This window comes from Anabrus simplex, chromosome 3 (assembly GCF_040414725.1).
Source record: "Anabrus simplex isolate iqAnaSimp1 chromosome 3, ASM4041472v1, whole genome shotgun sequence".
In the NCBI taxonomy this organism is placed as follows: Eukaryota; Metazoa; Arthropoda; class Insecta; order Orthoptera; family Tettigoniidae; genus Anabrus; species Anabrus simplex.
This window is the reverse complement of record NC_090267.1, coordinates 15,048,994-15,065,617: the sequence shown is the minus strand read 5'-3', so window position 1 is coordinate 15,065,617 and position 16,624 is coordinate 15,048,994. Positions and strand designations below refer to the sequence as shown.

Genomic DNA, 16,624 nt, shown 5'->3' with positions numbered 1-16,624 from the left:
TATCCATCCAGTATAATATTCTGCTTTCAGATGTAGACAGCAGCACAATCATTATGTCTGTTTTCATGTATGTCAGATTTAAAGTGGTGCAAGTAACTTTTATATTAATTTCTTTTAATCAACATTTTCATTCCAAAGTAATGCATAATTGTCAGAAAATATTTATTTTTAATATTTGCCACTTAGAAGTCAAATGATGGGTTTTGAATGTTTCATATATATATATATATATATACACATACAAAGCTATGGAAGTAGCTAATGAGATGGCCTGTAGGGAATGTCCATGTTTAGAAATGGCTGGAGATAAACATCGCTTTAGAACCAATTTTATCTCCTGTGTGTAAAATTTTCCCTTTACTTCAGCTAATTAGGATTAAAAGGCCAGGAACACAATATTGTTTGTTATTGCTACACTAACATTATATGGCAAGTTTATCTGCAAATGTATGCATTATTGTAAAATTGAAAAGCATGAATAAGATCATGAAAAGCAAGCAACTAATACTGCTTCACACATATTATGCAAAAATTGACTTGGTACCTATCTTGATATTCCTTCTTCAGCTTTTGTAGGGACTGAACTGAATTCTTTCCAGCATACCAGTTTTCTCCTAGGGATTTTTTTTTTGTATTCATCTTTGTCTGTTACATAAATGACATGACGTAGGACTGAACAGTGGCTTTGTTTATGTCGCCTATCACAGGCCAGTACATGTTTTTGCATAATTGTCAGTTCTTCATTCCAAGGGAAGTTTTTACTCATTTTTTGAGAAATTTTTGGTAAATTTACTTCTGTCAGTTTAGTTATCCATCCTTATTTCTCGAACTATCCAATAAGTACCTATATTTGGACCATTTTCCTACTCCATGGAAAATTACAGTAGTGAAGGTTATTCGTAAAGAAAACACCTTAACAATGTTTACAGCAATCTGCCTCCTGTCAGTTCTAGGAAAGATTCTGGAGAAGCTAATAATAAAAATGTATGTACCACATGGATCATCAAGGCCTACCATTATAATTTCACAATGACTTTACTGCACAATAATCTACTGAATATGGCATTCTCTGTTTACCTGAATGGATACAGAACCTCTTCTCAAGGCAAAAATTAGGCTTATTAATCTCTTTGGACATAACTGGTGCATTTGGTATCACCTGGTGGCAAAAAGTTTGTATCACCCACGTAATTTGTACAAAATCACTCAAGCGTAGTTCAGCAACAGAAAAGTGAATACATGAAGAAACGATGCCCCCAGGGATCAACCTGCAGCTCACTTTTTCAAATATCTTATTTGATCTTGTATGATGATGTCCTTAAAGTCCTCTTCCCTCGGACTGCAAGTTCTTGCTTATGCTGACAACGTACTTTTGTTAATTGAAGTTGACAATGATGCAGATTTATGCAATTGAGCAAACACAGCACTACATATTCTGTTTGACTGGGGCTCCAAAAGCAAGCTGCAAATTAATCCACTGAAAACTAAGGCTATCATCACGAGAAGAAGAAATCTGATAAAGCCACAACCCATGATAAAAGGACAGGAAATCGCACTAGAAGATCAGCTTTTGCACAAACTTTTAGGCCACATTTTAATAAAACTACTGTAAAGCTTAAACCAGATACATTTCTTCAGACCATTGTTGTTGTGTGCAGGCCGTCACGAGGAATAAACTTAGAAGTACTCTGCATTGAATACTGCACAGTCTTTGTACCACTAATACTGATTGTGCTTCATCATTTGGTTCTACAATCACAATGCACTGGGCTAAAGAAAAACTTCTGCAGATTCAGAGAAGAATCATTCTTTGAATTTCTCGTGCCTATCGCTCAATATCTACTGTAAACTCCCCCCCCTTTCATTACTCTTGGTTACTCTGAACGTGACATTACCATACAGCAGAGATAACATGGAGAAAATAGCAAATGAAGAGTTCGTGATAAAACAAGATGATAAATTATAAGGTACTAGAGTCTGCTACGCAGAGGGGAAATGTGATGGAAAAGTATTTAAGTCTGATAAATCATTGATTGGAGCAAACAAGAAACTATTTGAAGTAGGACACCTTCTGTCCTATGTAATATATACATCCAACTAAGCCAACCTTACTACCAGCAAAGGAAAGAAAGAGTTGAAACTTAAACAAATGTTTATTAAAGATCAAATGTTCAAGTGAAAGAGAAATAAATTCATAAAAAGGAAGAAAAACACTGATCATAAATTATTTTGGAGAATACTCACAAATGATTGCATGCAAAGGTTGTCAACATATTGCCTTCCTAGTGACCTTCATGAGATAATACAATTTGCATACCTCGGTACCACTCGTTCTTTCATCCAGAGAAAGACTACTGGCATAAACATCCCATTTACCTTGGAGATGATATCTTTCGATATTATTCCAAAATAATATAACATACTGCAGAGAAGTAACAGAAAAAGAGAAGCTCCTCAGTAATGACTTAGTGCAAGGAAGAAAATAAAATAGAGCAAAACTGCATCACATGTGGACGGGTGTCAAATGAAAGGGAAAAAGGTAAGGATTTGTGCAGAAAAATAACATGGCTATCTCCAAAAGAGCCCAAAAGTAAAGGATAAAATTACTGCTAGGTCTCACAATAGCAAGACATAAATGGGATATAAAGACGGGTCAATAAAATAAAATGTTAATCCAAAGTAAAATAAAAAGTAATGGTGAAATAAACCTTCCCCTCCATTGTGTACCAAAATACGATCTATTCCACAAAACCACATGATAAACATAAAAAATCGGACATCTTATGGATCCAAAATGCAAAGTCACTCAGCATAATAATATGGGGGTAGATTGGCCTTAATTAGCAGACTAGATATGTACTAAACTATGACATACATAACAACCACAACGTCTCAAGGAAACAGCTTTGATGACAAAGCAGACTTACAAACCTTAAGACGGGCCGAGCATAAGACATCAATGAAATCCCCAACAAGAATTAAAAATACCAGGCATGTATGAATGGAGAGGTCAGTCACACCAACAATAATGTAATAGACCATATCGTACCACGACATTGAAGTGATACATACAAATAAGGTAAGAAACACACACACAATATGGTCAGACATTGAAAATAGACAAAACCCAAGTAAAGGGTGAAATGATATGGCAATAGCTTCAAAGCATAATGTTCGGCCAAACGGTAACCAAACTGTGACCGATGAAGCAGGGTAAAAATGCACAGAATTAATCAAGGTAAAGTGGACATAGTCACAAACTTACTGAGTTAAGTAAAGAAATTACAGATTCTGCGTGAATCTCTAGCTTAACCTCATTTCAAATTATAATTTCCAACTGAAGCCTCTCACGGATATCTCCCCATGCTTCTTCTCTTGTATAGGCTCTATATAATCCTATAAGTCTAGTTTTCTCCCTTCTCTTACTTAAAGTTTCCCACCCAAGTTCCTTTAACATTTCTCATACACTACTCTTCCTCCTGAAATCCCCTGTTACAGATCTTGCTGCTTTCCTCTGCACACTATCTATTTCTTTTATTAGCTATTCTTGGTGAGGATCCCAAACACTGTTTGCATATTCCAATAATGGACGAACCATACTCAAGTAACTTTCTTTTTTAATTCTTTATTGCATCCTTTAAGTAGACTCATTATGACATGTAACAATCTGTATGCTTTTCCAATAATGTCATCAGCATGACCCTTCCAGTGCAAATTACTTTCAAATCTCACACCTAAGTATTTGCACTTGCCATCTTTTGGGATAACTACCACATCCAAAGTATATTCAAATTCAGTTTTAAAGCTCCTGTTTGTAAAAGTTGTAACAGTTGATTTTCCTCCATTAACCTTCATATTATTTTCTTCAACCCATTGTTGGATATTTTCAAGGTCCCTTTGTAATTCTGAACAATCCTCAATGTTGTTTATTTCCCTATAAACAATTATGTCATCTGCATACAATCTTATCTTTGATGTTATATTGTTCCCTAAATCATTTGCGTTTGTTAAGAAAAATAATGGATCGATTATACCACCCTGTGCAATTCCCTTCCAAACTTTCTCTTCCTGCGATACATTATTTCCTACTTTGACTTTCTGAACCCTTGAATTTAGAAATGTTTTTATCCATCATGTAACCCTTATGTCCAATCCTATTCCCTCCAATTTCTTTAATAATATTCCATGTTCCACTCTATGAAAGGCTTTGGAAAGATCTATGGCTATGCAATCTAACTGACCTCCTGAATCCAACTGATCTGATATGTCCTGTTGAAATCCCACCAGTTGTGCCTCACAAGAAAGTTTCTTTCTAAATCCATACTGGCTCCTCATGAACCAATTTTTATCATCACATATCCCTCTGATGTACTTTCATATTAAACTCTCCAGTATTTTACAAACATTTGAATGTATTGTGAATATTATAATAGAGTAAGAGGGCCTGCATTGTTTTCCTGGACTCCAGTTTACTTTTTTCCCGATGTTCGAAGAAAAATACAATTAAGAGATTTAAAATCAAGGAGGTATAAAAGTCAAAGGTACGAGATGGGGCACTATTGCCATCGTGTGACAGTATGATAAACTATCAAGTGTAAGATTGCCAGTACAGAAACAAAGTAAAACATATCAAAACATTAATTCAACATATGTGAAATTGAATATAAATACAGAGAAAAACAGAAGCATCCCACTACACAAGCAGCCCTTGTCATAACTGGAATAGAACCCCTGTTCTTTACTGCCGTCGGAATGGCCAAATTCATGTTAATGAAGAACAATGTAACGTTTGCACCTATGCTTGAAACCATAGCAGAGATATACTGTCAGTTCCTGGAATCCAATCACCCTAGTATCTTCAAGACTCATGTTTGCAATAGCCGTTCACTCAACCATGACTATTATATTTACACAGAAAGCCCTCGCACACCTAATAACACTCGATTTAACAAAGTGGGATGCGCATTCATTGTCTGCAAGAACAATGGGGACATTTTTTCAGTCCAATGCAAATTGTCATTCAGCTGCTCAGTACTTCAAACCAAGCTATTGGCCATTATGTCTGCTGTGAAGTGGTGTGAACACTTTGATGCTAAGTGACGTGCAGGCTGCATTGAACAGAGTCAAAGACATATACAATGTGAATCTGCTAGCTGCTACTATAAGATGTACACCACAGCAGTGCCCCATGTCTGTCTTTTCTGGGCCCAAGGAAACACTGGTTTTCCTGTAAATGAAAAAGCAGACTTCCTTGCAATAGTGGCCTCCTCATCCATTATAGAAATTACATGCAACAAATCACCAACAAGCTATGCACATAATAAGACAGTGGAACATCTGGATATCAGATACAAAAGGGTCTGTCACAAGAAAATTATTTTTCCCGACATATATAGCGGACTCAGTGCCCAAATTCATTCTCATCCAGCTTCTTTTCTGGCCATGGAATGTTTAAATGCTACTTTTAATGCTTCAAAATTAACATAACATGCGATTACTTGTGATTTTGTGAATGTTTGACTGTAGCATGTTTGGAACGACAAGATTCGAACTTGAAAGTCACCTGGACAATTGTAATGTGGAACTTTCAGAGCCATTATACCATCTGTTTAAGCATTCCTGCTGCTACAAACAGTTCCTTCATTTTCTTCACCATATCTTGAATAATTTAGTATCCAAAATTGCATCAAATACCAATAATTAAAAAAACTGATCAAAACTATAACCGTAATATAACAATGTACAATAGGGTTCAAACTGTTATTAAGTTCAATAAAAGAAATATTGATTCAACAATGTATATTTGATTGTGTTTTATGCCTGAGAAATGGTAATATGTGTTTCTGTATATTTCAGGCTGGAGAATGTTCCTGTAATGACTCAATGGCCGGTGCATTCTTGTGGTAGTTGCAGCAAGTCATTCAAGGCAAGAAGTGATCTAACGCGCCATTTGTTAATTCATACTGGGGAAAGGCCGTACCAATGTAGAGTATGCGGTTTAATGTTTTTGCACGAGTGTATTAAGAAAAAACACGAAGTAACACATTCGAAAAATAGGTCATTCCGTTGTACACTTTGCAATGTTACGTTTGCTCGAAAATGTTTCTTTTTAAAACACAAATTAACTCATTCGGGGGAAAGGGCTTACCGCTGTTTACAATGCAATCTTGCCTTTTCTAGAAAATTTACGCTTGACTTCCACTTGTTAACCCATTCCGAAGAACGACCATTCAGTTGTGCGGTATGCAAGAGTACGTTTAATCAAAAATCTCATCTTAACACTCACATGTTAACTCACTCTGGGGAAAGATTGTAACATTAAGAAGGGCGCGGTATGCTTCAAAAGTTGATCTTAAAAGACACATTTTCATGAATTCCGAAAAGAAAAACAGCACGTTAGAATCCTCGATTTTTAATATAATTTTAAGTACTCTTCAGATTTATGAAGTTACAAGAGAAACTGAAATTAAGATCTACTCTTATTTGAGCTCTTGAAATGCCTTTTTCAGGTCATTGGAACTTAGAAATAATGAGAATATACTTCTGAAGGTGGTTATATTTTGCATTTGTGTAAACATGTCCAAGAATAAAGGAAATTTTTAAGCTCATACTGCAACTGGTACTGCTGCGAAGTAGTGAAATCTGTTGCAGAGGGTTGATATATGGATTCAGCCTTAAAGAACTATACTTACGCCATATATATTTGAAGACTTCCTACCTGAGGCAAGTCCGTTTAATTAATTTATTGAAAATAAACACAATGTGTACATATGTGTTGAAGGTTACAATTTGTCATTATTTTGTTTTGGTACATGACTTTGTAGTTGTTTTTTTTTTAACAGTCCTTGGCAAATGTGCTGATGCGTTGTGTTTGTTCAGTACAGTTCATCAGGTGGTACCTATGACAGGTCATTCCGCAGAAACGGCAGATACATTCTTCGTTTGGGGTGTGAAATCTGTTGGTTAGGCATATTTTCCCGTGGAATCTGTGGACACCGAAGCGTGTGTATACATGGCGTAGTTTGTAGTTTGAGCCCTTCCATTCACTGTTCTTCATTACTTCCATTTCGTAGAAACCTTCAGGTATCTGCTGGGCTTTCTGTCTCCTTTCTTCAAGGACGGCAGTCGATGCGGCGGTGTCTGGTAGCCCGAATGTTTGTTTGATGTCTTCCAGAAAGAATGTTTCGTCTGCCATTATGTATGCCATTCGATTCTCTGTAAATTTTGAGACCTGTAGGATCCATTTCAAGTACCTGGCCTTTATATTTTCAATTCTTTTCATGTTTGAAACAGTTAATTTGTGCCATATCAATTGTATCCCATACGTAACTACCGGGACCACTTTAAGCTTGAATAGTGCAATTGCAGTGTTCACTGAGAGGTTCGGATCTCGTACATTGCTTTGGTTGCTGCCGCTGCTTTTTCCTTTACGTGCAGTGTGAAGGTTGAGCCTGTGGTCTGCAGTGTGATACCCAGATATTTAAATGATGACACGATCTCGAGTTGTTCATTTCCGTTACGGAAAACGTCATATGTTGCCAGTTTTCCTCTCCTTCTAAATTTCATAACTTTTGTCTTAGCATTGTTGATGGTTATCGAGTTTTTATCCGCCCATGTTCTGAGGTTATTGAATGTAGTCTGTATACACGTGGGATCCCTGGATATCAGCGCCGTGTCGTCTGCGTACATAATTAGTTTGACCCTTTCAGTCCCCAGTACTTTAATGATGTCGGATGTCATCAGGTTGAACAGCATAGGGCTCATTGGGTCTCCTTGAAGGACTCCTCTCATCTGCGTGAGGGCGGGCGTGGTGGAGATTCCATCGTAGATTTCCACCTGGTTTGCGTTAAGTATGGCCTTTATTATCTCCCGTTCATGATGTAAGTCGGGTAGTGCTTTCTCAAGTTTTTGTATGAGTATTTTTCTGTCAATGCTGTCAAATTCTTTTGCGTAGTCGATGAAGATGACGTACAGTGGGCTGGCTGGTTGTGTTAGTGTGCTGTCTATTTCAACTATGATTTCTTCGAATGGCCTGTAAGGTCGATTTGCCTTCCATGAACCCGTACTGGCTTGGTGGTATCTCTCTTGCTATTCTTGGTCGTATGCGATGTAGTATGATCTTCTAGAAGAGCTTTAAGATATTACACTCCAGTGCTATCCCCCTGTATGAACTGGGGTCGTTCTTGCTGCCTTTTCCTTTATATAGCGTGATTACTTTTGCCTTTCTCCATATGCTGGGTATTGTTTTTCTTTTCATGCATTCGTTGAATAGTAGGGTCAGTGGATCTATGATGTCTGCCAGTGTTGTCTTTAGGTGTTCATTGTGAATCCCTTCCGGGCCTGCGGACTTTTTGGACTTGGAGGAGTCCATTACACATTTCTTCACTTCGTCTGTTGTGACAGGTTGTGATGTGTGTATTGGTATGTCCTTTATTTCAAATTCATTCGATGTTTTATTTCTGAAAAGTTCGTGGAAATGTTCCGTCCATTGCTGCGGACTGACTGTGGAATTTTTAGGTGCAGTTTTGTTTGATTTAAGTATCATGTAGGGTTTTTCCTCTGCCTCTTCGATCAGCTTTCTCTCTTCCTTTTGAGTATAGTCTTTTTTCTTGTTCCGTATTAGCTCTTTGTATTTCCTTCTTATTTCTGCATATTTCTGGAGGTAGTATTGGTTGTTTCTGGATCTGGCTTCATGTAGAGACTTCAGTGTCATTTGCCTTGCCTTGTAGCATTCGCTATTGAACCATCTTTTAGTTATTCTTTGGTTGTGTTGTTTGGTTGTTGATGACAAGAGAATGTTTTGTAGTTTAGTCATGGCTTCGTCTAGATTTCCTTGTTCGATTTCTTCCTTTATTCCTGGTATTGCTTCCTTTTCCGCCTTCCAGAGCTCCTCATCTATGTTCCTTGAGTGTCTTACTTGTGTTTCTGGGTGTTCTATATGCTTTTTCGTATTTAGTTGGAAATAGGTTTGAACTGGCATATGCTTTCTGATTGGGTTGGAGCCAACCCTTTGTTCCACTTCTTCTATCCCTTCATTGCTGATAAATACAAGGTCATTCGTGCTCTTCCCGTTATGCGCAATGTATGTATACTCCAATTCCGAGTTGACTAGTCTCAGGAAATCAGTTACGCTGTCCGTCTTCGTGCATCTTTTGTCGATTCGGCAGTTGAAGTCACCGGTTACCATTAAAGGTTTGTTGTCATTGAATGTTTCGATGGCTTCACCCAGGCTGTCGATTATATTTTCGGCACATGTGCTTGGGTTGAAGTAGGCTACTATTATATTGATGAGTTTAGTTGATATCACCATTGTGGTCTGTGTTTTTAGGACCATCCTCATTGGTTGTAGGTGCAGTTTCACGAACCAGCTTACCCCTCTCTCGGGTCGTCCTCTCCTTCCCTGTCTTGCTAAAATGTGCGCACCATAGAAATTGTCCAATTCCGCTTCTTCAGTGGGGAAGGTCTCTGTGAGCATCACGATGTCGTATGTGTCCCATCTGGTGCTTCTGTCCATGGATAGTCGTGATTTCAGGCCTTCCGCATTCCAAAGCATGGCTTTCAGTGTATTCTTTGTGTTTGTTCCCGCCGTGGAGTCTGCGTGGTCTGCAGACGGTATGCTGGCGTGGTTCCTGCTAATGGGGTTTTTTGGTTTCCTAGTGGAACTTGTAGGGGCGAAAAGTCACCCCTTTGGACCAAAAGTTTGGGTTGTCTATCGTTTCCTTTTTGGTTTAAGGGCTTTTGTGGTTGACAAGTTCTAATTCATATGAAGATTTCCAATATCAGTCTTATTTAAACTGGCTTCCAGCGCATTGAAAATCTTGCAAAGGCAACACTGCTTTCAGTGGCCACGTGATAACTTCTAAATGGGGCAACCAGCTGAACTCTTGGGTAAGAGTTGCTCATAAATGGGGTAGCTGCTTTAATTCTAAGAGATATAATGCTACATTTATAACTCTTAATTCATTTATATTTGCAGTCAGAAAATTTTGAGAATTAACCTAAATTGCTTTTCAGCTTTACATTTGTTTTTATCTGATTACCTTGGGAACATTTTAGTAGGTACTTTTTTATAATATTTGGCCTGCGGACTTTTTGGACTTGGAGTCCATTACACATTTCTTCACTTCGTCTGTTGTGACAGGTTGTAATGTGTGTATTGGTATGTCCTTTATTTCAAATTCATTGGACGTTTTATTTCCGAAAAGTTCCTGGAAATGTTCCGTCCATTGCTGCGGAATTTTTAAGTGCAGTTTTGTTTGATTTAAGTATCATGTAGGGTTTTTCCTCTGCCTCTTCGATCAGCTTTCTCTCTTCCTTTTGAGTATAGTTTTTTTCTTGTTCCATATTAGCTCTTTGTATTTCCTTCTTATTTCTGCTAATTGTTACGGACATTTTCTTCAACACCAATATAAATGGTTGTGTAAAATTGGAATTTGATTATTTTTACATGTATATTTCAACTATCCTCAGATTTACTCAAAATTTCAGCAGTTTCATCAAAGCTGCTTTTAGCTGCATTTACTTCATGTAAGTTTTTAGGTTTTAGTTATACTTTTTGTTGTTTTTTTATCATTTCTGAGCCTCTTAGGGTCAATTTCCAAAATCATTGTACCTATTTGAATAATCCTGATATACTTTCTCTTTTGAGAGCCTTTGGTTTATGCATTGAATGAAATAATTCAGGGTGGGTATGAATACTGCCATTAAAATTATCTTTTAATATTGCACAAAGTTTTGCTGTCAGTTGTTCCATTCCAGCTGAATTGCAAAATGTTCAGATGTACCAGTTTATAAAAGGAGCATGCATGGTGCCTTAATAATGATGAATTAATTACTGTACATGTAAATCCCAGGAAAACAAAAGTGTACATTTACATCACCCAACAAATTTTCTTCTGTTTTTGTATATTCCTGCCATATCTACAACTCTTAAGCTAACACAAGACAGAACATTGGAGTACTGTGTACAAGCATAACCACATATCTAAATATGTTTTGGAATCCATTCCCAATAATTTTAAGTACTTCTATAGTTTAATATTTTAGATGGATTAGAGAAACCAGCAAGCACTTTAGGGCCAATATACTCTACATTATCCAACAATGCTTCACATGCATTTCTACCAGCATTGTATATTATGTGATGGTAGAAGTGGCCTTTATTTTGGTTTTCAACATTCAACTTGTGGAAAACTTAATTATTGTTCTCTTTCAGTATTTTGGCTAAAAGAAAAAGTAGGTGTATGAGCTAATGTTTGTTAGGTCAGAGCAAGTGCGAATTAGTGTTCAGAAAAGTTATATGTGCAGCCTTGGGCGAGCAAGTTAACAGATTGACATTTTTTGGTCCACATGTGGAAAATTTTTGCATTTTCCTATTTGCATGACATTGGCTGGATGAGCTTGACACATGACCAGAGCAAGAGGAGAGCAATTCAAGGCCAGTTAGTCTTGACAAGTTTGCTTGATTTCTTCAGTGCACGAGTATTGAACCCACAATCCTTAAGATTGGAATTGTGAAATATTACAATTGGTTTGTAGCAGATCACATCTGTGATCACTGTGAGCGATCACTACATTTACACGATACTGCTATATTTACTCAACAGTATTATGCCATGCTAATGCTACATCATGCTATTCAGTCATACTGAAATTGCAACGAATTACATCAATATTCTCATTCTCTGTATGCTATTTATAGTGTTGATGGCAGATGGAAGTTAAGTATTTTTCACGCTGCCAAAGAACATTTCACAGGTCTGGTTGGAGAACGTTGTAATGTGTTATGTTGCAGTAGTTTCAGCTTGAGAAGAGGACTTACACTAAAATGGAGACAACATTTGAAGGAGCTACAGGAGATCACCATGCCACTCTCAAGAGGAATTAATTCATCTATGCAGAGGCCTCCAATGTGGCTTATAGCCATGGCAGTATGCAACTAAATGACGCAGCCATGACTCCAAGAGGGAAACATTCAGAGAAGTATAAGATGGTAGTGATAACTGTTTTAAGAGGAAGTTCAACCAGGCAGCCCGGGGAATTGACTTCCTTCTACTAAATTTAAGTACATTTTTGTAAATATTATCTTTCCTTTCCAGAGAATACAGTATGATGTAGTATTTTCTATTATTTTGGAGTATTTATAGTTACTTTTTGAATTGTGTGATAGCTCTAAATTTCATGGAATTCATGTGCAAAGTTGTGGATTAATAATCATGTTAATAAAAATCATGAACCTAATAAAAAAATTCCTGAATTTAATTTTAAATCGAGAATGATATACATTTCCATAGACAGTTGTGTGGAATAGAACTCAATCATCTTTGTGAATTCTTACAAATCAGTGTTATGATTTGGCATAATTTATTCTTCATGATATTTAGGAGTTAAACTAGGAGCATAGTAATCAGTTATGTTAACCTTAATATCTGTACCAGGCTATATATTGTTGATAAAACCTAGTTGAGTGCTTAAATAATGTGATACTTGTGGAGATTGTATGAGAGAAGTGAATAGTGATCAAACTGTGTTGATATAGATGGTGTAATATACAGAATGTGGGGGGATAACCTTTTTGTAATGTGTTTTGACATAGCATTTGTGACTATTTACTTTTGGAGAATGATATTAGATGAACACATGTTGTGATGACTGCAACCAGTTTTGTGATTTATAATAATAATAATAATAATAATAATAATAATAATAATAATAATAATAATAATAATAATAATAATAATAATAATAATAATAATAATAATAATAATTCTGGAGCACACTCAATAAATGATATGAGTAAAGGAGTGGAATCAGAGATAAGGCTTTTTGCGGATGATATTATTCTCTATAGAGTGATAAATAAGTTACAAGATTGTGAGCAACTGCAACGTGACCTCAAAAATGTTGTGAGATGGACAGCAGGGTTAAAAGTCAGGTTGTGAGTTTCACAAATAGGAAAAGTCCTCTGAGATTCAATTACTGCGTTCATGGGGTGAATGTTCCTTTTGGAGATCATTGTAATTATGTACGTGTTAATATAAGGAAAGATCTTCATTGGGGTAATCACATAAATGGGATTGTAAATGAAGGGTACAGATCTCTGCACATGGTTATGAGGGTGTTTAGGGGTTGTAGTAAGGATGTAAAGGAGAGGGCATATAAGTCTCTGGTAAGACCCCAACTAGAGTATGGTTCCAGTGTATGGGACCCTCACCAGGATTACCTGATTCAAAACTGGAAAAAATCCAAAGAAAAGCAGCTCGATTTTTTCTGGGCGATTTCCGACAAAAGAGTAGCGTTACAAAAATGTTGCAATGTTTGGGTTGGGAAGAATTGAGAGAAAGAAGAAGAGCTGCTCGACTAAGTGGTATGTTCCGAGCTGTCAGCGGAGAGACGGCGTGGAATGACATTAGAAGACGAATAAGTTTGAGTGGCGTTTATAAAAGTAGGAAAGATCACAATATGAATATTAAGTTGGAATTCAAGAGGACTAACTGGGGCAAATATTCATTTATAGGAAGGGGAGTTAGGGATTGGAATAACTTACCAAGGGAGACATTCATTAATTTTCCAATTTCTTTGAAATCATTTAGGAAAAGGCTAGGAAAGCAACAGATAGGGAATCTGCCACCTGGGCAACTGCCCTAAATGCAGATCAGGATTGATTGATTGATTGATTGATTGATTGATTGATTGATTGATTGATTGATTGATTGATTGATTGATTGATTGATTGATTGATTGATTGATTGATTGATTGATTGATTGATTGATTGATTGATTGATTGATTGATTGATTGATTGATTGATTGATTGATTGATTGATTGATTGATTGATTGATTGATTGATTGATTGATTGATTGATTGATTGATTGATTGATTGATTGATTGATTGATTGATTGATTGATTGATTGATTGATTGATTGATTGATTGATTGATTGATTGATTGATTGATTGATTGATTGATTGATTGATTGATTGATTGATTGATTGATTGATTGATTGATTGATTGATTGATTGATTGATTGATTGATTGATTGATTGATTGATTGATTGATTGATTGATTGATTGATTGATTGATTGATTGATTGATTGATTGATTGATTGATTGATTGATTGATTGATTGATTGATTGATTGATTGATTGATTGATTGATTGATTGATTGATTGATTGATTGATTGATTGATTGATTGATTGATTGATTGATTGATTGATTGATTGATTGATTGATTGATTGATTGATTGATTGATTGATTGATTGATTGATTGATTGATTGATTGATTGATTGATTGATTGATTGATTGATTGATTGATTGATTGATTGATTGATTGATTGATTGATTGATTGATTGATTGATTGATTGATTGATTGATTGATTGATTGATTGATTGATTGATTGATTGATTGATTGATTGATTGATTGATTGATTGATTGATTGATTGATTGATTGATTGATTGATTGATTGATTGATTGATTGATTGATTGATTGATTGATTGATTGATTGATTGATTGATTGATTGATTGATTGATTGATTGATTGATTGATTGATTGATTGATTGATTGATTGATTGATTGATTGATTGATTGATTGATTGATTGATTGATTGATTGATTGATTGATTGATTGATTGATTGATTGATTGATTGATTGATTGATTGATTGATTGAACAACCCAAAGCTGTGTATTTAACCTTTATGATCAGATTAATTCAGCATGATTTTTTGTGAACCTTGAGAGCAAATTGTTCTTCTGTAGTATTCTACATTAAAATAAAAGATGATGTTGACAATATCTTATATTAAGAGGATGTGTAATTTACAGAGATGTTTATTATATTAAGGCCTTTGACAATTTAAATAGGGCCGTAGATGAGATAAAAGTCAACACTAAGAAAAGTAGGGGCTGTAGGACGTTTCAATGTCATTTTGCCCCATGTGTGATGTTTTGCTGTTTGATCTTCTCAAGTTCTGTCATGAGGGAGGATCATCTTCACCATTGAACATTCTATTGTTGTGGAAGGAAGTCTTTAATATTTTCTGACAGTGATGTATTTAAGACAGGAATTATTTTCAGTTAAATAGAAATAATTTGAAATGATCTTAGTATTTTCTCAGAGGACAGACAAACCAACAAAATGAAGTAAAATCCAACAAAGGGAAATAATACATAAAATGAAGGAAAACATATCAACAGATTGTTATCTGATAGGACAAGGAGATTGACTGAATGTTAAAATATCAATGATGTGTTGAAGTAAACCAATGATAATTTTTAATAATAATTAAGTATCATTATTATTATTATTATTATTATTATTATTATTATTATTATTATTATTATTATTATTAACAGGATGATGTAAAAAATAATTAAATGATGATTAATTCAATCATTGAGCCTAGATAACAACATAATAAACTGCTAACAGTGAATTAAAGTCAGGATTGATTAAACTTGACATCAACAGCTATTAAAGCAGAATTTCAGAGAGGAATTATTTAAAAATTATTATTTTTGTTGATAAATAATTGAGTAATCAGATAAAGGAGAGATGAAGGAATAAATGACTTAGCTTATTGTATTTAAATGGTGTAAACAGGCATTTGTAAAAATTTTTCTAGACTTTTGCAGTGATTTTTGAAGTTCATTCAGTTCCTGAAATGACAGAATTAATTTGGTAAGTGTAGGACCTATTTTATTGAGCACGTGTGAGTGAATCTAAGATCTGATTTGGAAGATAACTTCTGATTGATTTAATACCTTAGATCAGGAATTAATTAATTCTTTAATTTCAGTGTACTCTAACAATGTGTGTAATTGCGCCAGAGAGGAAGATAAGACATAATCAAAAAGTTAAATTTTATGAGTGTTTAAAATCAAAGAGACTTGATTAATTCAATCCAACATCAAGAACAGCTGATTTTATATGTGATGTTTATCTCCATTGAATTCATGTTAATAAATGTTGGTTTAATTTTTCTTATGAGTGTCAAATTCCAGATGTCTTCAAATCTCCATTCTGTTTAATTCCTCTAAAAATGACAAGCTGCCACACACGGACAGTCCACTATTGGAGTTCTCGTGTTTGCCAACTGAGTCCAGGGAAAATGGTGGCATTATGTACACCAAAATTTACAGTCACATTATCTGCATTTAAGGCACTTAGCCCTACATGAGGAATGCTGAGATCACACATTGACAAGGATTTCTTTCATAATGTTTGAACAGTTGTTTGTTTGTTTGTTTGTTTGTTTGTTTGTTTGTTTGTTTGTTTGTTTGTTTGTTTGTTTGTTTGTTTGTTTGCACTGATCATAGTTACTTTTTTTAAACTGCCTCATGCCTGCTTTATCAGCCATATGGTACTGCCTAATAGTCCTACTTTTAAGACCTTCCTTTCCAACACATATATTTTTAACTATGACAAAAACAGCTTCATGATCATTAATGCTGTCTATTACTTCAATTATTTTATTATTTATCTCATTCACTCTGGTTTCAATGTTTCGAGCAGACATTGATATTATGAGTTAGGTACACTTTTACTTCTTAGGTCCTGTCTACGCAGACCATGTAACCACTTTTTATGGAAGGACTCCCCCTTAGGAAATTC

The 16,624-nt window shown here is 35.3% G+C and overlaps 1 protein-coding gene across 3 annotated transcripts in view; it reads left to right on the top strand.

The window, feature by feature from the left end:
- The window catches only part of LOC136866948 (zinc finger protein 792), a 134,003-nt gene extending 127,395 nt beyond the window's left edge, over positions 1–6,608 (top strand). For all 3 annotated transcript variants that reach the window (XR_010859593.2, XM_067144040.2, XM_068226960.1), the window contains one exon: positions 5,857–6,608. Coding sequence is in view for 2 of the 3 variants with exons in the window: in XM_067144040.2 (XP_067000141.2) it covers positions 5,857–6,316 (460 nt within the window). In the remaining variant the exon portion in view is untranslated. The remainder of the gene's footprint in view (positions 1–5,856) is intronic.
- Positions 6,609–16,624: the final 10,016 nt, after the last annotated feature.